The sequence below is a fragment of the Nannobrachium achirus genome (assembly GCF_963921795.1).
Source record: "Nannobrachium achirus genome assembly, chromosome: 16".
Lineage (NCBI taxonomy): Eukaryota > Metazoa > Chordata > Actinopteri > Myctophiformes > Myctophidae > Nannobrachium > Nannobrachium achirus.
The window spans coordinates 37,010,444-37,032,235 of NC_137823.1; the positions used below are offsets into that span (position 1 = coordinate 37,010,444).

The 21,792-nt window shown below is 41.9% G+C and overlaps 1 protein-coding gene across 2 annotated transcripts; it reads right to left on the minus strand.

The window, feature by feature from the left end:
• Positions 1 to 2,336: 2,336 nt before the first annotated feature.
• Positions 2,337 to 21,555, minus strand: LOC308300568 (methylmalonate-semialdehyde/malonate-semialdehyde dehydrogenase [acylating], mitochondrial-like). 2 transcript variants are annotated; one of them, XM_080744436.1, is made up of 13 exons: positions 21,418 to 21,555; positions 21,043 to 21,084; positions 20,623 to 20,697; positions 17,381 to 17,542; positions 16,975 to 17,053; positions 14,731 to 15,033; positions 13,699 to 13,820; positions 12,811 to 13,000; positions 11,455 to 11,636; positions 6,951 to 7,130; positions 5,824 to 5,922; positions 5,112 to 5,237; positions 2,337 to 2,856 (listed from the first exon to the last, which is right to left on the minus strand). In XM_080744436.1, exons 1-12 carry the CDS (start codon positions 21,454 to 21,456, stop codon positions 5,136 to 5,138), a joined length of 1,575 nt encoding a protein of 524 aa, XP_080600562.1. In that variant the 5' UTR covers positions 21,457 to 21,555; the 3' UTR covers positions 2,337 to 2,856; positions 5,112 to 5,135. The 2 variants fall into 2 exon arrangements, with proteins under 2 accessions (XP_080600562.1, XP_080600561.1); XM_080744435.1 differs by lacking the exon at positions 2,337 to 2,856 and having other exon boundaries at positions 3,563 to 5,237.
• Between the last annotated feature and the right edge of the window lie 237 nt (positions 21,556 to 21,792).

The window sequence follows — 21,792 nt, forward strand, 5'->3', positions numbered from 1 at the left end:
ACCGATAGAACTCCTCCTCTCTCATAGGCCTGGTGGTGACTGTGTCTGACTGATGGAGCTGCTCCCTTTCCTCTCTCAGGGGGCTGGTGGTACCTGGATCCATCATGGTGGTGGAGAACCTTTCAGCATGGCTCCACCGGTCCTCAGCGCTGGACGGGGTGGAGGAACGCTGCTGACGTGAGGACCTCCACTCTTCTGGAGACCTTGAGGGAGATGGGGATGGTGATGGTGATGGGGTTCTCCTGCTCCTCCGGTGAATGAACGGGCAGTTCCGCCTCATACAGCCGTTGGCCTGTTCCTCGAACAGACACGGAGAGTCTTTGTGGTTTGTCATGCCTTTCTTCTGGTCATAACGCGCCACCTTGTGGACGCTGGAATTCCTGGAATAGGGTCTGCGTCCAAAAGAATGCTCCACCTTGTGGACGGTGGAATGCACGACGGAATCAGGGTCACAATGCACCTGCACCACCTGGCGGCGAGCACCACGTCCATAGAAATATCCTCTTCTAGCCGCTTTGCCCGGCATAGCTTCAACAAGGTAACTAATCAAAAGTGTTCAAGAGAAAGAAAAACGATGTCCGTAGGCCTTGAACAAGTATGATAAAGTATGACTATGATCAGTGGACGGGTTATTTATGTACGTTAGGAGCGTGACGTAGGCTGCGCCTTTCAGCCAATCACATAGATCGTGACGTGGTAACTGTTTTGAATTTGCCACGCAGGCGCCCTTCAGCCAATCACGTGTGAGGTGGTCGGAACGCCGCACGCGATGTTGTCAACATTCGCATCACATGTTGATCAGATGTTGATCACAGGTTGCCATGGTTACCAGTTCAGAGTATCTGAATGCTGACTGTAGCAAGTAGAACTAGAAAGATGCAATTGCCCATATTTGGAGATCCCTGATGTCACCAATTACTTGCAAATTAATTCTGTCTTAGGCCTACCATTTGATTTTTCCACCATGGGTAAAATTCACTAATACATTAATGGCCATTATGGAGAACTGTGTCAGTCCTTTTATGCACATATATGGAGATCCAAGATGTCATCAATATTATGCCCATATTTGGAATGCCCATATATGGACATACTGTGTCTGTGTCGGTCTCATGTGGTCTATGTCAGACATCTATGATGTTCGTCATCTCCATATTTGGGAAAAGTTAAATGTTTACATTTTCCCATTCAAGTCAATGGAGAAAATTAATTCACAAATAAATTAATATTAATAACTATATATTCGTAGGCCCATCTCTTAGCAAAATGCAAGCCATCGATTCCAGATGAAGCCGGTCGATTTGACAAATGGCCCAAGTGCGTGCCACCAAAACGGAAGAGTAGCCGGGAATAAAGTCGGACGAGTACTATAGTCTGGTTGGGCAACCATAATAAATATCTGGTAGGCTAATAACCATGTGGTGTCTAAATTGCATTACACAACACATGCCAACCAGTGTCAACAACCAACCTAACCTAACTAACCTGGATGCCATAGCACTCATAGCCCTGGTCTAGTCTAGCTGAGCTCTATGCATGCAATATTAGACCTTAGCAACCGCCACTGCTTTACCCTAAAAAAAACCTACATTTTACACTACTCACATTGTCAACACGACTAACCATTATCTGGCAAATTAAACACTGTGGTGTTGAATTTGCTTGAGATGGTAAAATGAAAGCGAATGCATCCATCCATTTTGGGTTAAAGTGATGGTTCTCTGCATCAACTTTTCGTCACCATGCAAGGTCCTTGCTGCTGCTCTAAATGGGGTCAGGCAGGCAGTCCGAGGTGACTTGTTGCACTCCATGGTTCAATGCAGTTTTCCCTTCCTGGATGATTACTTTTCAGGATTCAAATTCAAAAATGGGAAAAGTAGCAGATCTACAAACTCAAAGACATAACATGCCCATTTTGAGCTTGTGGGTCTGCTACTTAGATAATATTTTTTATGGAACCATGTGTCTGAAATAAAGTTCATCATCATAACCTTTTGACACTGTAGTATCAATTATGGCATTCATTTACGAAAAAACGAAACTTTAAATCAGGGGTCTTCAACAGGGGGTCTGGGACCCCTATATTTTTTACCACTTGAACCATAGGATCCATATTCTGAGAACTTTAGCCAAAAATAGCAGATCTACAAGCTCACAACGCCTCGCGCTGCGAGGCTATTTTTGGCAAAGAGCTTTGGTGTAGAGGGGAAAAAGAGCAGACTAAGTACAGAGTTAAAGGTCAAGTTTATTAAGTATTGACAGTTCAAGTGGTTAAATATCTGAAAACACAAATTGATATGAATCCAAAATACACTGATGATTGTGCTGTCAAACAATGAAACTATATGGAATCTATGAACAGGTTGTGGGGGTCCCTGCTTCATCTCTCTCTCTCTCAACTAAGGGGTCCTTGGCCTGAAAACGTTGAAGACCACTGCTTTAAATACATGAGTTTCTGCCCGACAGCAAAGATATTAGATTTGATTAGATTTGGCTTTGCTCTCTTCTCTTGTCCATCTGTCATTTGTCTTTCACCACAATGCATACAGTATGTACCATACAGTGGTGGTGCTTGGTTAGTGACCATCGGTTGTACCTTGTCACAATGCATTGTGAAGGTACAATGAGTCTACTTACTGTATAGCGTATCATAATTCTCACTAAACATTTTGCAAATGTTTAGAGAATTGTTAGGCATTTCAAACACTGATTTGTATTGTATATGCATTATACACTCATTATAAATATGTCAATCAATCATTGTGAGGCGTCTCCTTGTGGAAAACAGGGTGTGAAGTGTTTGGGGAGCCTTGCGTTCAATGTGCTCTGTTGTCCATCTGGGTCACAGGCTCCAGACTGCAGAAGAAAGAAAAAAGAATTGCAGAACACTTTGTTTTCCCCAACCTCAGTGTATCCAACACAGGGCGCAGGGGTGAAGTCATAACAATGAACATGCTGAGTAAACCTAAACAAAGAGCCCACAAGACCCATTTTCTGCACACTTAATGCAGTCAAGGGAGGCCTGCAGTAATTAATTTTCCGCCAACAAGAGCATATTTCTAATGTTTTGATTTTTACAACTAACCTAATGAGCATTCCGTCAAAACAAGCGTCTGAAATTACACCGACTTGAATATTGCAAAACAACATAACGTGACATGATGCAGCAGCATCTTTTATGTCCTTGGAATGCATTAGTAAACATCTAGATCGGCATCTTTATTCCTGTGTACAAAGACATATACTGTATGTTGTTTACATAGAATTCCTAAATAAAGCTGGTCATTTATCCAAATTACAACCTTGGGTGCGACGTGTTCATTCGAGCACAAAACTGCAGACTCATTACATTACTGTTATCTTCTGTAATCTGCGCCTTCCACGTAAATGGCACCCTAGTTTAAATATTTGCTTAGCAACACTTGGCCAGCTAAAGTTGAAAATCCACGAAACACTCCCTATAAGCAATCCCCTAAAAGCCCCAAAAGAGGTCTAATCACCAAGGTTTACAAAAAAATATCTTTCATCAAAGGAATTCCAACATGAATAATTCCAGACAATAACAAATGTAAAGTTTTATTGCATGTAAAACATTGCAATGCAGCTCCACCATGACAACAGCCAGTAATTGAGCCTAATTTATAATCCGTAGCACGACATGTCGCTTGGCAAGAAGATGTAATTTTGCAATCTAAAGACGTTGCGTTGCGTTCTTCCATAAGCTCCAAGAAGAGAAAGGGATTGGGGACGCCCCAGTGACTCACTGGGTAGAGAACACCGCATGAATAAGGCTAGAGTTTAGTCCTTCCCACTGCGAGGAGAGAAAGGGATTGACCTGGAGAAGAGAGCTTATAAGGACAACACCACTTCTTTGTGATGACCGCTAAGATGCCAAGGGACATTATTATTATTATTATCTTTTGTAGTGTTGTGTTAGAAACAGTCTTTGCGGAACATGTCCACACCAACATTTCACTGTGTGTATGAGTAAGCGACAAATAAAGGGGTCATCATGACATGATGGAAAGGAGCGGCCGCTACACATCAACACGGAATGTCTTATGTGACATGTTGCAACATGTAAAAAAAAAACATCTTCGACAAGCGACACTGTTGTGTAAGGGCATGTAAATTAAACACAATCATTTGAGTAACACACATACATGTTCACAACACACACACCACACACATACACCAATGCTAATTCAGACACTGAGCAGCCGAGAAGGTACTGTTGGTAACAACTACGAATTATTCCAAATTTCACTCCGGTCAGCAGCAGGCAAGTCATTGTTCTTCCGATATTGCCTTCCATAGAGCTGGTTTCTCCTAACCATCTACAGTACACATTTATCTCAAAACACAGAACAGGTGAAAGATATTGGAAGAACTGGACTTCAATTGCCACCTGAGCCAGAATAAAGATTCTACCTTCCCTGCCAAGAGTTTTGAGAAAGGTAATGACAGAACCATAGGGTCAAGGAGGAAGAGATCGACATTCAACAAGATTCTTTCCTCTCAGGGAGGAAATGGAACAGAAGACCCAATGAGAAGTGCAAGCACTTAAGCAGCCTTTTTCACCGTCGCGAAATAGCCCATCTACGAGCTCACAACTTGTTACATCGCTACATGCTGTGAGCTTGTAGATCGGTCATTCGTTTTTCATATTTTGACATTTTTTACTATAACGACATGCCCAAAATAAGGTTTGCCAAATTGAAAGTGGTTAAGTAACACTCACATCCCCCCGGAGGGGATGAGACCACATCATTCACAACCTTCAGTGCCACATTACACCATTCATTCTACCTTCCACATTGCAAAGACATAGTGCGTTTGAATATGGAGGGATTGTAAAACAGAATTGTACAGGGAGTGTTTGTATAACATCAATGTACAAGTAAGTCCAATTTTTAGTTCAAAGTAGCAGAAAACAGTTCATTTTGTAAAAAGCCCCAAACCCTCAAAACATGACAAGAAGTGCTCTCTAACATATATTTGCGGATGGTAAAAGGACTTGCTGTACCTATTCGCTGAAAATATATCTGTTAAGGCATATATCAGATATATCAGTAGTCATCGGAGAAGGTTGTGCTTAGATGTATAATCACATTTCTCAAATTCTGTGCATCCCATTAGCGAATGGTTGGCATGGTAACGGCTGGGGCCGTAAGCATGGCGTCCTCCGCCTTCCACTGTGATGTCACTGTCTTGATCTGGGTGTAGAACTGGATGCCCTGTTGAAACAAGAGAACAACCGTCATGTGGAGGATACCTTTGTTGCCCTTGAAGGCAGTGCTTCCCAAACATTGTGTCGAGACCCATCTTTGGGTGGTGGACCCATTTTTACGGGGTGCGTGTAAATAGATATATCCTACAATTTCTTTTAAATTATTAAAAATGATTAGTTTAGCGTCCCATCGACAAAAGGACAGCAGATGTAGTATAAGTGAAAAGGATTATGGTATGCATATTGCATACTATGGCAAGGTGAGAGGGAGTTTATTATGTTGTCACAGAAACCTTGGATCTCCATGTTCTTTTTATTTATATTATTATATAAATTAACGGCCTATTGTTTTTTGTGTCTAACAAAAGCAGCTGATTTACAAGCTCAAGTGTCCGACCGCAACACGTTGTGACCGTTGTGAAAATACCAAAAATGTGGCACATTTTCACTGACAATGGCATGCCCCAAGTAGGGCACCAGGTCTAAAGTGGTCCATCTGTTCTTGGTTCTCTAACTGTTTTGGACATCAACCACATCATATCAGTGACGCTTGTCGTCTTCTCATCCATGACATAAAGGTAGTACTCGTTTACCTGTTTGCCATAGAAATTGGTGTCTCCTCTGAAAGAGCCTCTGGATCCAGTGAAGGAGAACATGGGCAGTGGGACGGGAATGGGAACGTTCACACCAATCTGGAGCAAAAGGAGACCACACACCAGTGTTCATTTTGACAAATTCTGATTCAGTCATAACCATAAGTGCGTTCCAGATGGAGTGCGGTCAGCGCGTCCTAGTAATTCATTTTTCAATGAGGCGGGCAGCTATTTTGGCGGTGAGCCGAGCACGGGCGGTCCCATGAAATCCCCGCGAGCGTGCTCGTTTGTACATGCGCATGAGGGTGGCGAGAGATGGATTGTGGTCATCTTTGTGAAATACCGCACAGCGTTTACTTGCTGAGCGAGTGTGTTTGTGTCTCACCGTGGCGTGGTCCCCACCGATCCTAGCGGAAGCCCCGCGGTTACTCTGTCTGTAACCCCCTTTAGTCTTCTGAAGTTGTTTATTCTTAGTCTACTAAATATCAAAATCTTAGTCTTTTAGTCTAAGTCAACAAAATTAACACTGAACCACACCAACCATGTTGCATCAAAGACATTCACTAACTGGAAACAAAAGTGTGTTCTTAATTTATATTCTCGTCACAGATGCAACCCAGTGTGAGCTTGTAGGTCGGCCATTTCCAGACATGCAACACAGGCCTTGTTACCCAGTATCTTTGTTGGTTCAGTAGTTCAATGTCTCCATGTATGATGTAGTGCTCTATATACGATATATATATATTCATAACTATAATATAAAATATACTACTTTCTGTAGTTTAATTATTTTCCCGTGGCTGGATAGTGTCAATCCATAACTGTAATGTTCCGGGTTCCCAGCTTCCCGTTTCTCTACACCCTTATGTAAATAGATATCTAAACAAATATAACAAAGAATAAAATGGCAGAACAGTTGGCGTTTTATACTTCATTGTACAAAAGGTGTCGCGTGGTGAAACCAGCAGATCTACAAGCTCATACCACGCTGCGATGCTTGTAGATCTGCCATTTCTTTGTCTATAACGTCAAACCCAAAATAGGGGTAACATGTTGAAAGTTGGTTAACTTTCAACATGGCTTGTGCACCAACTAACGTACGTGAGGGTGTCGGCAGACTGACGTACCTGGCCCACATCCACCTCGTGGGTGTATTTGCGGGCGGTGGCTCCGTTGGTGGTGAAGATGGCCGTGCCGTTGCCGTAAGGGTTGTTGTTGATCATGCTGATGGCCTCGTCCAGATTTTCAGCCTCCAGCACCACCAGCACTGGGCCAAAGATCTCCTCCTTGTAACACGTCATGTCGGTCTGGGGATGGCAGGAGAACAATGCTCACACACATCCAGTCTCCCAATAGAGATCAGTGACAATCAACCTTTTGAATATCAGACTCCCAGTTTGACATCGTTGCTGTCGGGCAGAAGATCTACAAGCTCGAAACACAGCACGAAGCGATGCGTTTTGAACTTGTCCATTTTAGAATTTGAATATCTGCAGTGTACAAACGGACCTGTGTCCATTACTGTGTAAAGTAAATAATGTAGCAACATGAGATTCCACTCTCCTCGGAATAGAAACTTAACTAAAGCTACAATAAAGTACCTTCTTCAGGTTAGATGATGCCCGTCACACCATATGACGTAAATCAGTTTGCTTTTAGAGTCATCACAAGGTGTAAATGTTTTTAAGGCATCATTTTCTCACCTCATTAAAGATTATAGCCCTTACCCATCAGACGGGCACCAGAATCAAAAGCCATTCCCTGGATGGTTTCAGGAGCCACTTCACATCAAAGACATATTCTGTTTGTATCCACCAATGAAACAAATTGATCTAGACTACTTATCCCGACGGCCACATGCTACATGAACTTTTATGTATCAAAAAGACGGGTTACAGCCATTTTCTACATCCATCAAAGTACAAAGTTAAGTTCTATTGACAGGAGTATGCAAGCAGAAAATTGCAATCCGAGGAGGCTACAGGTTTACACACCATTTGAACATTTGTGGATTGCAGCGCATTTAATGCAAACACTGGAACGGTGTTTGGAAACATGGGTGGAGGTTGTCACTTTGAGAGGGCCGGATGGTTTTGTGAACAGGCAACACATTTTTCCCCCTCCCATGCGCACCGCTTCAAGGCAGCGCTCATATGGTGCAATAAATCTGCTTTATAGAGAATAATAGCCCTCCGTGTGAAAGCAGGAATCAATCTCCCGTCTGAGTTTTACAGCGTGGAAAATTCGCAACAAAAACATCAATATGTGACAAAAACAATTTTGCAACGGAGAAGATTGGATGTGTGCATGTGCACCTTTGAAGAAAAAGTTCAGAACAACTTTAGAGAACTCATTCCTGTGCGAGTTCACACGTTAACTGCTAAATTATGTGACACATTATGTGAGTTACTGTAGTTTAGCATGAAACAACTTAGTCTTTTAAACTTGTGCCCTCAACGCTTAACTCACCTTGAGGAGCTGATAAGATATTTGGCTACAACGACATGTTGGGAAGAACAAAAGCTAAAACGAAAATTGGTGAACATATTCCCCCAAAACCTGGATCATCATCTATATTCTAATTTTAAGTATCTGTATTCACACATTAAAACCGGGAAAGCATCTGTCATTTTAGAGTTGCGTTTTCAACAACAGCAGATATACAAGCTCACAGCACGTCACTTTGTGCCATGCTCCGAGCTTGTACATCTGCTATTTTTGGAAATTTTTGAAATAATCTTGAAAGTGTGAGAACTACTGATTTAGAAGGCATTTGTAGAATCGGCCTTAGGTTTTAATTAATTCCTAGTTAAAACTTTGTGACATTTTGGAAAGTCACAAAACCCACAGAGAAAGCCCTTGACTGAGAGCCAAAGTCAAACAGACCATGTCTTTACTCCACCTGAAAACTGTTACTGTCGACTGTTAGATTAGCAATGTTTAAGTGACAAGGATACGATACTGTGATAGATGGTTTGGGTTATAATTTCACCAGCCTTATTCAGCCTTGAGGAACAATTAAGATCTTAGTTCTATCATTGTTCCAACTTTCATTTCCAGGACATTTTATGTGACTCACTGACTAACATTGATATGCAGTTAGTCATTATCATATACTTGATACTACTACAGCATTGTAACATACTAAATTATGGGATGAAACCATTTAATAAATAATGGATGGACAATGTATTTAGTTAAAATTGCAGTAAAATATAAAACTAAATCAAATATGTGCCATTAACAATGTTGCCAAAATATGAATGCTTGTGTTTGTTGCATATTGTTTGTTGAATGTTACTGTGAAGGGGAGAACAAGCACAGTAACTTTTTAAGTTGCATCAGTCAAATTAATAGAAAGGACTAATACATTTACTCATACATTTTCTCGAACACCATTTATTCATAAATAAAGCCAAAACCGGCTTACTATTTATTTAGAAATAAACCTTATCGGAGCAATTCATGAGTGTGCAGCCCTTTCCTTTTCTTATGTTGGATAATTATGTTTAGACTGCTGGGTAAACATTAGGTAATTTCGAGATGTCTGTGTGGGTTCAGATAACTTGTGATGAGCATTTGCCGTCATTTTGTACACCACATTTTATGGTCTAAATAATTACCATAGATTACAATCAAACAACAACAATCAAATAAACAAGACATCCACAGCTACACTGGCCAAACTCATTTTTCTAGAGTCAAGGGGCTAAACAATATGATTCTGGAATGTAGTTGTCATCTGATGGGGGAGCATCTGAACGTGCCGTTCACCTTACTGATAATTATATTTCATAAAAACCTAATCTCTCTTTTCCAGACCTTTTGTAACTCTAGTACGAACTACGAACCCCTCCTCCCCACCCCCCCATCTATTCAATTTACCCAATAAGATGGTCCTTCGGCGCCAAGGTTGACTCATCATTGTCACTTTCACACCCGACTACACACAATCTGTAGTGACGTGTAGCCTAGCATTTATGCCAAGGGCAGTGATATATACATCCTGCTTAGTCCTTACCACTGGAGACTGAGGAATCAGACATGACTCATGAGTGGCTGTTTGGAGAATAATACCTTCTGATCAGCGTCTTGTCAATAGTTTGATGCACAGATGCAGTATATATATGCAGGCCAGGGACGCGAAGAGAATGTTTGAGGGGCAGTGGCATAAAATGCTAATTCTAGTTTGGGAAAAGGTAATTTTGTTGAATGTTGACTTGTACAGCCAGCCATGGAAAGGGAGCATTTGCATTTCTTTCACCATAGTAAATGCAGCATTCATGGTCTGTCTGGAGAGGGCACTTTTTTACAGACTGGTAAGGCAGGGTCTACTGTATGTGTGCACATGCCTGAAAATATTACTAATAATACCATTTCCATGTACACAGCCACCTACTTTGCTGGGGCATACACAATGCCATATTGCTATGAGTTCTAGGGATCGCCAAATGGAGACATTTTCTTAACCGATGACCGTAAGGCCTTATCGGTTACATAACCGCTAACCGCTATTTTACCCATTAAAAACGCGTACAACACATAACACTCGCAAGTTATGTTTACTTTAAACTCTTCTTTTTTTCTCTTTAAAACGGGGTTCATGGAACGGGTGATGGAATCTGTTAGGAAAATCCAATCGGAGCATTTTTCGCTGTGTTTCCTGCCGAACAACTCTGTCAACGTATGGCGGAGAGTTGAACGGGTCTGATGTAACAAACCTAGAAATTGCATTATGTATCCTTTTGGGGGTTTACAATGAAATCCATCTTTGCTTTATGCATAGGAGAAAAGCTATTTCATCTTTGCATGGGTGGATGGTCATGGGTGTTTGGAGCACAAAGTCTGCTATGCTCTCAGTCAGCAAGCGTGTGTCTCAGGCAGTGAGATAATGGCCCAGTGCTGGCCAGTGCCAAAATACGGTAAATAAAAGCCTGTTACCAATAGCCGCCTGGTCTCTTTTAAACGCCTGGGGTCCACATCGATTTTGCAAAATAAACGCCCGGGCTACTAATTGGTAATATACGGTATTAACGGTCACCATTAACCGCTAGTGCTTACCAGTAATCACATTCTTAACAGTTAAACGGTAAAGGTTAACTAATCCCTAATCTGTTCCTTATTGTAGCCTGGCATTCGGTGGATCTGCTATAAACATGACATTAATGCATCAAACCATAGCAAGAAATGCATAAAATGGACATCATAGCATACAGTAGCAACAACCTGCTTCTGTGTCAAATACATACAATAATCAATCCATGGATTCCTCCATGAACAGTTTGTTTCATTTGAAGATGTGTTAGTTATGGTAACTGATATCTGCAAATATTCCTAAATATTCCACATGCCAGATATCAAAGCAAATACAACTTATTCTCAGCAATAACAATTTAAGACCCATAGTCATTGGTATAAGACGGATAGGGAAAATGGAGCTGCTATTTTTATGATTTTCAGAAGAGAAAAAAATTATAAATAGGAATGCCAAATGAAAATGATTAGTCCACAGAAAGGTGGAAGTAAGCCTTGCTGAGCCATTTAGTCCTAATTATCAGTATTTCATGTGTAAAGGAGGTCATTACTGGTGCAGCCGCTGTTCCCAGTCAAGGCAGACAGGGGGTGTCTCACCGTAACGTTGCTTATGATGGTGGGTCCCACAAAGTTTCCGTTCTCGTATCCTTTGACTTGGACGTTCCTGCCATCCAACAGCACCTTGGCTCCCTCGTCCACACCAGTCTGGATCAAAGAGTCCACCCTGTTCTTGGCTTCAGGAGAGATCAGGGGGCCAACGTCTGCTCCGGGCTGATCACCTACAACAACACAGAATGTTAAAAAACAAAAACACATGTTGTACAGCAGGGGTCTTCAACGTTTTCAGGCCAAGGACCCCTTAGCTGAGAGAGTGATGAAGCAGGGACCCCCTCTACATATACGTATAAATGTGTGATGGAGATTTTCATAGGCTTCATAGATAGATTCATAGACTTATGACAGCACTGTCATCAGATGTTGGATTTGTGTTTTAGTTAACTTGACCTTTCATTCTGCACTCTGTCTGCTCCATTTTTACTATATATTTGCAAGCTGCAAGGCGTTAAGAGCTTGTAGATCTGCTATTTTTGGGTAAGGTTTTCCTCTGAATAGGGATGCGAGGGTTCAAGTTGTTAATTTAAAAGAATTATCCTATCACACAAGGATTTGGCGGCCCCCCTGTAGCAACTCTAAGGACCCCCTGGGGGTCCCGGACCCCCTGTTGAAGACCCCTGTTGTACAGCAAAAACTGATGTTTGGAAAATATTTGCCTATAACGACATGCCAAAAATAGTGATGCCAGGTTGAAAGGGGTTAAGTTTGTCAAACACCATTTATGAATTATTTGTTGAAGTTCTTAATACATTCTTGAAGCCATCATTAAATAAAGTCAATGACATTGCATGGACACACAACAAGGTAGCCTTCTGGCTTCACCACACTGGAGAGCCTGCAGAAGCTAGCATGCAGTAGATATCTTTGCATAATGTCAGAGAATGAGTAAATACTAAAAGTTACTATTTAGTGTCTTGGCCATCAAAGCCTTACACTGACCAAAAACACAAATGGTAAGACACGTAAAAGCAGGCTTGTGATGATGTCAGTTTGTTGTTTGACGGCATCGCTCATCAAAAATGACTGGTTTTCAAGTACAGTTTAAGATCTTTTATTTTTGATAAGTGACACAGACGGCACCTTTAGATATGTATGACAGTGTAGAGAGAAAAGTGGGAGGGAAATCGGGTCTCATGCGAGATCAAATCTGTCCTCCTGACCTACTACTACGTGACCTACACTGTCAAGCACCGTGGGAAAGAAGTTGTTAGCTGGGTTTGTGTAGTTCACCACTTAATTCTTCATAATACGATCATTTACTGTCACAATGTGATGCATGATGAGCTTGTGTTTATGAAAAACACAACGGGAAAATGTATGTGGTTAACGTGCTCTCACCTGCATTGACTCGCAGCGCTTTAGAGCGCTCCACCAGCTCTGGGAGCCATTCCTTGGCCTCGCCCACTAGGATGGCGGTTGAGAGAGCCATGCAGCGCTGGCCTGCAGCCCCGAAGGCGGCTCCCACCAGCTGGTTGAGAGTGTTCTCTTTGTTGGCATCGGGCATCACCACACCGTGGTTTTTGGCTCCCTAAAAGACAGAAAAAAAGACAGACCTCAGTGATTTGCTGCCAAGATCCGGTGTGGTTTCTATAGCATATGCAAGATTAAGATGTTTTGGGCCATATTTAACTCAGGGTGATGCGTGGGTGGTCACAGACTGTAAAAGAAACTGACATTTCTTAGGGTTCGGGTTCGGAAAAGGGGGTGTATTTGTCAAAGTACATTTGTAAATGCGTGAAATGTGTACTCTGTAGGGCTGTCACGATTATGACATTTTACGTGACGATTAATTGTCACTCAAATAATTGCAATGAACAATTTAATTGTGTTCTTATTGCTGGCAATTAAATTACTTTAGATTACAAATTACAAGCTCACAACACGTTGCATCGCAACGCGTTGTGAGCTTGTAGATCTGCCATTTCCACCATTTTTGAAAATATTTGAAAATATATGAACATTTTTCAACATGGAAACGATTACGATGATTATGACAAAATAATTGTGATTATGTCAAATAATTGCAATTCGACGATTATGTAATAATTGTGACAGGCCTAGTACTCATTTAACCCATGCTACTTATTAGGCGCAGTGGGCACCATTAATACGTGTCTTGCAGAGTGACACTTGGACACATAGACCAGGGACGAGGTCGTCTGGGTACATAGAGATTCCCAGACAGTCTCTACTACAACTGGACAATCACCCAAAAACATCACGTACCATGTTGGACTGCACCCTCTTGCCATTCTTAGAGCCCCTCTCGTAGATGTACTCCCCAGCCTGGTTGGAGCCCACGAAGCTGATGGCCTTGATGGCAGGATGGTCACAGATGAAGTTCACAGCTAGACAGGAGGTTAAGGATGGTCGGCATTATGAATATGAACCCAATCTGTTTCATCTTCACAGAAGGCCCCTCAGGGCACTTTAAAGGCATGGGATACGGGGTTGCAAACGATGCCCTCCAGCCTACAGCGTATGGTAGAATTATACCTACACAAATACCGTAGGTGTTAAAACATGCAAATCCGCCTTATTTGAGATACACCAAAGGGCACATCATTAGTGTTTACTGTAAACGATCCAGAGACATTTTTCAACTCAACGCAACACATACCCCATTTCCATATTTCACACAAGATATGCTCAGTCAAGAGAATAATAATATTCTCAGTCAAGAGAATAATAGCACACATTCCCTCTCTAGAGCCCAACCGATGCCAGATGTTTGATTCCAATGCCTATCCTGATTTTGGAAGTCTAGTATTGAATCAATCAATATCCGATACATCATGCTCCAATTCTCTACGTCCCACTCCCTGACACACACACTATGAGACGCTATGAGAATTTCATGTCACGATTATTGTGACAAAGTAAAATATGCGATTTACGATATTATCGCGATAATCAAAATAATAAATAAAACATCCATTTTCCTGGGGCAGAACATTTGCCAAAGAAATAGCCCATCTACAAGCTCACAACGAGTCGCGACGCGCTGTGAGCTTGTAGATATTAGGCTATTTTTTTGGCAAAGAGATTTGGTAGAGCCAGGTCTGTTTTACCAATTATAGAGGGTTTAAATAGTAGCGGATATGCAGCTCGGCAAATAAAAGGTGAAATGATCCCTGTCTATGAATGATGATGGAGGATAATTTTACGATAATTCAAATCTCCACGTACGATTATTCTTTTAATCACGGCAAGCGATAATAACCCATCCCTAACACACACACACACACACACTCCTACCTGCGTGCTGGCCATGGATGACGTTGAGGGTTCCGTCGGGTATCCCGGCATCCTGCAGCAGCTTGACCAGGAGCATGGTGCAGCCCGGCACACGCTCCGAGGGCTTCATCAGGTATGTGTTCCCGCACACCAAGCCCATGGGGAACATCCACAGGGGGATCATGGCGGGGAAGTTGAACGGGGCGATGCCGGCGCACACGCCGATGGGCAGGCGGAAGGTGTACGTGTCCATGTCCTTGGTGATGGACGGCAGCGTCTCTCCCAGCATCAGCGATGTGATGCTGCACGCGTGCTCGACCACCTCTGGGGGGGGGCAAAGATGAGTAGACAAGTGGCAGCAGATGAGGTGAAGCCTGAGAGGCGTTATTCCATGCATCATGCACGGATTAAAGCAAAATAAAATGTCACGACTGAAGAAAAAAAGAAATGGCCAAGTCCCATTAAGCGATTTGTGAAAGGAGCCATCTTCACACTAGTGCCGTTTTCCTAAACAGTTAACACAATAAGTACAATTTATATGTCTTAGCAATTGTTCCTGATGTTCTAATCTACATACTGCCAAACAGGTAAAGAAATCAGACTGAGCTTTTAAGCTGTTTTTATGAAATATCTGAGATCATTAGGGTTTTATGGGAAATGTTTCTAAACATATTGCTAGTTTGACCACTTAAATGCTCCAATTCTTTTTAAATAATGTACAAACTTCTGCGTCTGTGATGCGTTAAGAGCTTAATTGTAGACCGGCTATTTTAGCAGTGCAACATGCTTTCATAGAAGACATGCTGACTTGACTTCTATGGAATCCAATGCATGATGTAGGGTACGCCGCATAATAAGTTAATGGATGTCGTAACAGGCAGCATCTCTGTTAATCTGATGCAATGAAAAGGTGAGTCATTAATCATTTCATAATGGAACTCTCAAGTGCTTGATATGGTCGTTTAAAATGTGCCATCTTGCACAATTTGAAAAATAATCGAACCATGAAACGGCCCATCCAACATGAATCTCGATCTTCAAGTAGCCAAACTGTGCTTAATGTATGCTTATGACCTACCTGCAGCTCATGTTATGAGCTTGCAGGCCAACCATTTTTGACCTGCCAACTCTGCTGTGCAAAGTATGAATTCGACTTTAGTTATAAAGGTTGCCCACTGGCAGCATACACAGGACTTTTGGCGCCGATTGGTAGAGCGGTTTAATTAAGAGATTAGCTCCTGACAAACACACAGACCGGACGTCTAATGGCCTGCCTCCCACAGAGCCATGCTGTAAAAAAAAAAAAGAAAAGAAAAGAGATACGTATATTCCAGAGAAAGCATGGTCATCCTTAGGTTTTAATTAAATACATTACAAGACTCAACCCGGCATCATTGAACCATTTTGCTGCCTCCATATGGCATGCATAATTGCGCCTTAAGATGTTCACATAAGATCACGACTGGACAACGTTTAATGTCAATATATAATTGACATACATTAAATATAATCTATTCATTCAAGCTTTTATAAAAGCCTATACTGTATGTGCTGTCAGGCTGAAGTGGAAAGCTTAAAACTTTGCTACTACGTTCATTTAGCATGCTTGGCTGGTGTGTCCAGCTCAAACAGAAATAATGGTCACCCTCAAGCCAATTAAGATTGAGCTATCAACTCAAGAGCAATGGAATCAGGGAGTGATAAATGAAGACCTGTCGGGAGAAATGTTGCTTAAAGACAACGGGGCTTAAAAGGTTCCCATGGGAGGAAATGGATCTCTCTGAGCATGCTTAAGGCCCTTTTCCACAGCACCATGCAGTGCAATAGTTTTGAGGATGCTTAATAACTGTCCCTGAGTGTATTCAGACCGGAAACAGAGGACAGAGAGAGAGGGTAGGCACGCAAAACATGACAGGGGTCAGACTCGCGCCCTCGCAACTCACACATGGTCAGTACATATTTAAGTTGTCTGGGTTTTGACAACTTGTGATCAATACTTTCCATCGATTAATTTAATAGTATTGATTAATTTAATTGTATTGATTAATTGAATAGTATAAGCATCCTCCAAAACTGTTACTTTTCAGGATTCAAATTCAAAGATGGCAGATCTACAAGCTCAAAATGCATCGTTTGCACCACGTTTCGAGTTGCTGATCTAGGCCAGGGAAAAAACACAGCAAGTTAAAATATGATACCATTTCTGCCCGACAGCAACGAAAAAATGGTTAGTTGCAGCCCTAGTGTGGCGTGTGCTTTACTTACGCAGTCCTCTGAACACATCTCCCTCTGCATCAGCCAGAGTCTTGCCCTGCTCAAGAGTGATGAGCTTTGCTAGCTCTTTCTGCAAAGAAAATATAACAAATGCTTTACGGCCATTCTGCTTAACAACTCAATGCCAGTTTTAATTAAAAACATACGGTAATTCCAAACAGACATTTCCAAAGTACCAAAAATCATTCAAGTCCCTGTCAATCAATCAGTGATAAGAAAAAAATGCAAATATGTGTAGTGCCGAGTAATAAATCCTCCAGTATGATATATTACATTGAATATATGAATACAATATATTTAAAATATACTAAAGATCTGTTATTTTTGGTATAAATCAGGCATACGGTCACTATTGCCTAGGGCAGGTGTCTTCGCCGTTTTCCAGGCCTCGCCTTACAATGTTGTCCTTGATGAGCTGCTGGTAGCGAAGGAAGATCTGCTGCCTGCTGAGAATGGAGGTCTCCGACCAGGAGTGGAACGCCCTGGAGCACGACTCCGCGGCCGCCAGCATCTCCGTCTCGGTGGCTTTGGGGACGCGTCCTACCACCTCGTTGGTGGCCTGAGGAAACAAGCGGCAGGCAAGACGAGAAGACGCATGATGGATAAGCGCAAAATAAAATCTCACAACTGATAACGTTTTGTATGGCCTGATGTGTGATTTGTGAAACTAATCTGGGAGCCAAAGGGTGATTTTTGGCTGAGCCTGGTTTTGTCAGTAAAGGTTTTTTCTCAACCGATTCTTGTAACTTGGGTCACCTCTTAAGAATTCAAGAGGGTGCCCAGTGAGATTCTATGCACAATAATCAAGTGAAATGTATAAAATCTGCTTTCTACAATCTTTATTATTGAAACTCTAGAATATTTCCTTTCAGATGGTTGCATATTAAACCTTTCAGGCCATCCATCTTGATGTCCCACAAAAATAGGGTTATGAGATTACATGCAAAAATACTCAAACCCATCAAATGTACTTTCTCCAAGATACATTCATACATGTGGAATTAAATAAACACAACTATAGAACACAATTATTCCACCAAAAATAAGCAATGTGAAAAAAGTAGCATGTTTTAAATTATTAAAGTTGTCACAGCTATGAATATTATCAATTAATTGCTATAGGCTGTATAACCACAATTCATATATGTGTAACTTTTTCCTGCTATGCATGGCTAGATTTATTTTAATATTATACCGTATAGGTTCACTATTAGCTGAAAGTGGGATTTCAGATGTTTTTTGACAAGATGTTGAATGGGAAAGAAGTTCCTTCAGAATGTATGTACCCTGCAGTTGATGGCTGAGCTATGCTACAGAGTGTGATCACAGATTAACATTCTCTGAATGCAGACAACCTGATGAGAGCCTTGGATCAGATTGCAATTGCTGATGTCATACATCCAGTCTGAACACGAGATGACCGCCTTCTCCATCTGATGGTATGGCCTCTACTACCTGAAAGCTACCTCCACATGTCCAAAGGTATTTTCTCTAGGGACAACATGGCATTGGTCCGACATTTCATTGTTCCTACATCCCATTATTAGTCAGAATCTGGTGATTGTTAACCTGGTGAAAATACTATGCCCAAACCTAAACTCAGTAAAACTATGCTTAAACCTAACCCCAACCCTAACCTCAGTAAAATTATACCTACTGTAAACCTAACCCTAACCAAATTAGGAGTTAACCTGGTGAAAATACTATGCCCAAACCTAAACTCAGTAAAACTATGCTTAAACCTAACCCCAACCCTAACCTCAGTAAAACTATACCTACTGTAAACCTAACCCTAACCAAATTAGGACTAATGAGATGTAGGATTTATGGGCAGTCCCCGTGACACCACCCATTGCTGGAGCATGGAATGGTCGGTGGACAAACCAGTTCCGAGTTAACTTTCATGAGGAATCTGCTACGTGTGTTCAACAAATCTTTATCAACGTGTAGTGTGGTGAAGTAAATAATATGTACATTTTATTTGTATGGCACTGCTCACAGAGAGAACTCAGAAAATGCTTTACATACGGAAACTGACAGCATGAAGCACTCACGCGATTAAAAACAACAACAAAAATCAAATACATTCTACCTTTTTGTTTTTCGGAGCAGTTAGGAGTTAAATTGCTCAGGACCACTTTGAACCTTAGGTTCCCAGGCGGGCTCACTAGCCATTCAACCAACAACATTGGGACATTCCACTTATTAAACAGAAGTGTTTTTAAGTGGTTCTTAAAAATGTCCAGAGAGGATGCAGCTCTCAAGACCTGTGGAGTTGCATTTTTAGTTTTTGGGAGCAGTTAGGGGTTAAGTACCCTCCTGATGTCTTGTTTTTTGTTGTTTTTAATCATTTGAATGCTTCGTGTTGTGTCTTTATTGCGACCGTCAGGTCGCAGTTACTATGAAAAGCTCCACCGGCTATCCGTCCGTCTGTCCGTCACACTTTTGCCCTACTCATATCTCCACCACCGTTGCCCCTATCCATGCCAAACTTTGCACACACACTCCTTGGTTGCCAAACCACAACCTCCACCCCTCATTTGTCATTTCTCACATGAGGCAGATTCTTGCAAAACACATTTTTGGACACTGCTACAACAGCTTTTGCCCTAAAATCACGCAAAGCGGTACACAGTATCTCTAAAGTCATGTCATCAACATGGATCTGTCCCATTTCCCATATTCCCTCCTGATTGGCTACCATTGCCTTCTAAAGTTTGTATATGCGACCTGACGGTTGATTATCTGGTCTTACTGGTTTCTGTTGTAAGTAAAGCACTTTGTGAGTTCGATCTGTGAGAAGTGCCATGCAAATAACATTTACATACATACATCACCTCACCACATGTTCATAAGAGTTGTTGAACATGGAACATGCTTTTGAACCTATTGCTTTGCAAATGTTCTAATCTTAAAATAATTACTGAAAATAGCCCATCTACTAGATGCATCTACAAGCTCTCTAGATACATTTACCGGTAGGCTATTTTCACTGCACAACAAGCTTCCATAGAGACATGCTGGATCCATATGGAATCCAAATGACGGAAATCAGGTGGAGACTGAGAACTTTAATTCATGCAAGACAATCCGGTGAGGCTGCGTTTTACACGTTGAGAGCATATAGCTGAGGAACATAATAATCGCATTACCGGCCGTACATTAGCCCATCAATATTAATAACCAGGCCCTATAATAACAAGAACAATTCAAAGGTATTTCATTTTACGGATATGTATGCGTGTGTGTGAGCAGATGATGGCTGTTTTTGAATGCTATAATCGTCAGTCGTTGCCTTGCTGGAGGGCCAAAAACCAAACCTAAATGAGCAGACTGCCGCCAGTGCTGGAGTTAAAGGAAATGAATGCATCAACGCGTCAAGGTTAAATTCAACTGGCTGTGTAGAATGAGCTCCGATTTCCACACAAGCTCATTTTCCTCCCTCTGTAGCTTCGAGACAAATCATTATTACAAGGCTGCAGTGCTTTTTTGTGCTCATGTACAACACATCTTATATTACTGCCGGGGATGTGTGTGTGTGTGTGTGTGTGTGTGTGTGTGTGTGTGTGTGGTGGGGGGGGGGGGGGGGGGGGGGGGGGGAGATTAGGTGTCATTCAGAACAAATACTTAAATACTTACAGGGTTGTGAATGTCGAGCCATTCAGACGAGTTGGATTCAACAAACTTGCCGTCAATAAACAACTTGGTGGTGGGCTGGGGGAGTAATGGAAGCATAGTTATTACTTTCCCGCTCTGGCTGCTACGAGCATCACTAACACAGACACAGTAACACTAATGCCATTTATAAAGGTATATCATCAATGTTTATCAATGCTGCATGAACAAATGGGATTGGGAGACACTGATGAGTTAGTTCGATCGATGGTTCTCAAACGTTTTAATTTCAAGGACCCCCATAACTTGAGAAAGATAAATAACCAAATGGACTCTGCAGACCTGTTAGGGGTCCATTTGTACCTCAGCCCCAATTAAGGGTCCCTCCCTGGAACCCACCTTTGAGAACCACTATTATTATGTCACGAGTGAAAGAGGGCTTACCACAGAAGCAGAGTAACACATGCGACCCAACTGGAGTGGGGCCTGGAGGAAAGAAAGTTATTATTGTACATTATTAAACAATAACAAGAGTTCAGTTTAATGCGTTACATTTCATTATTGGAGCCCAAACAGCAAACATGAGATACATTGTGTGCTTTTTAAGTACACTTGCTGCTAAACCTGTTCACTTTACCAAACCATGATGCTGTTATATAATAACATAATACATAAGGAGCAGTGAGCTGCGTGTGATGCAACGTGTCTACTGCTCTGCAAGGCAACTATACTTTGCTCTGCTAGCTCACCCATAGGTAGCGTAGTGTTCTGCAAAACAAAGAAAACGTACGAAAGAAAAGTATGAGCTGTGTTTTATACCTTCTTATTCAAAAGACGCCTGGCGAGCATTCCTGCCATCGTGGCTGAGATGTGTTCAGTTTGCTAATGTTTCTCCTTGGAGCTCCAGAGAACCTTGCAGCGACAGGGGAGAACCGGACGCGTCAAAAGCCAAAGCTGTGTGGTTTTTGTGCGATCTATAAACGCGCCCTGGGTTGTCAGCGGTGTCAGGCTGGCAGAGCGAGTGTTTTGTTGGCGTGATTCCTAAACCCACCAGGATTGAGTTAAGACCCGCCTCGCGGAAACGTGAGGACTTCCAGGAGTGGCTGAAATCCCTGCCTGACACATGGAGGGTGGATAAAGTCAGAGGCATGAAGACTTGTACTTGAGAAAAGCCTGCATTTGCACAATGCACAA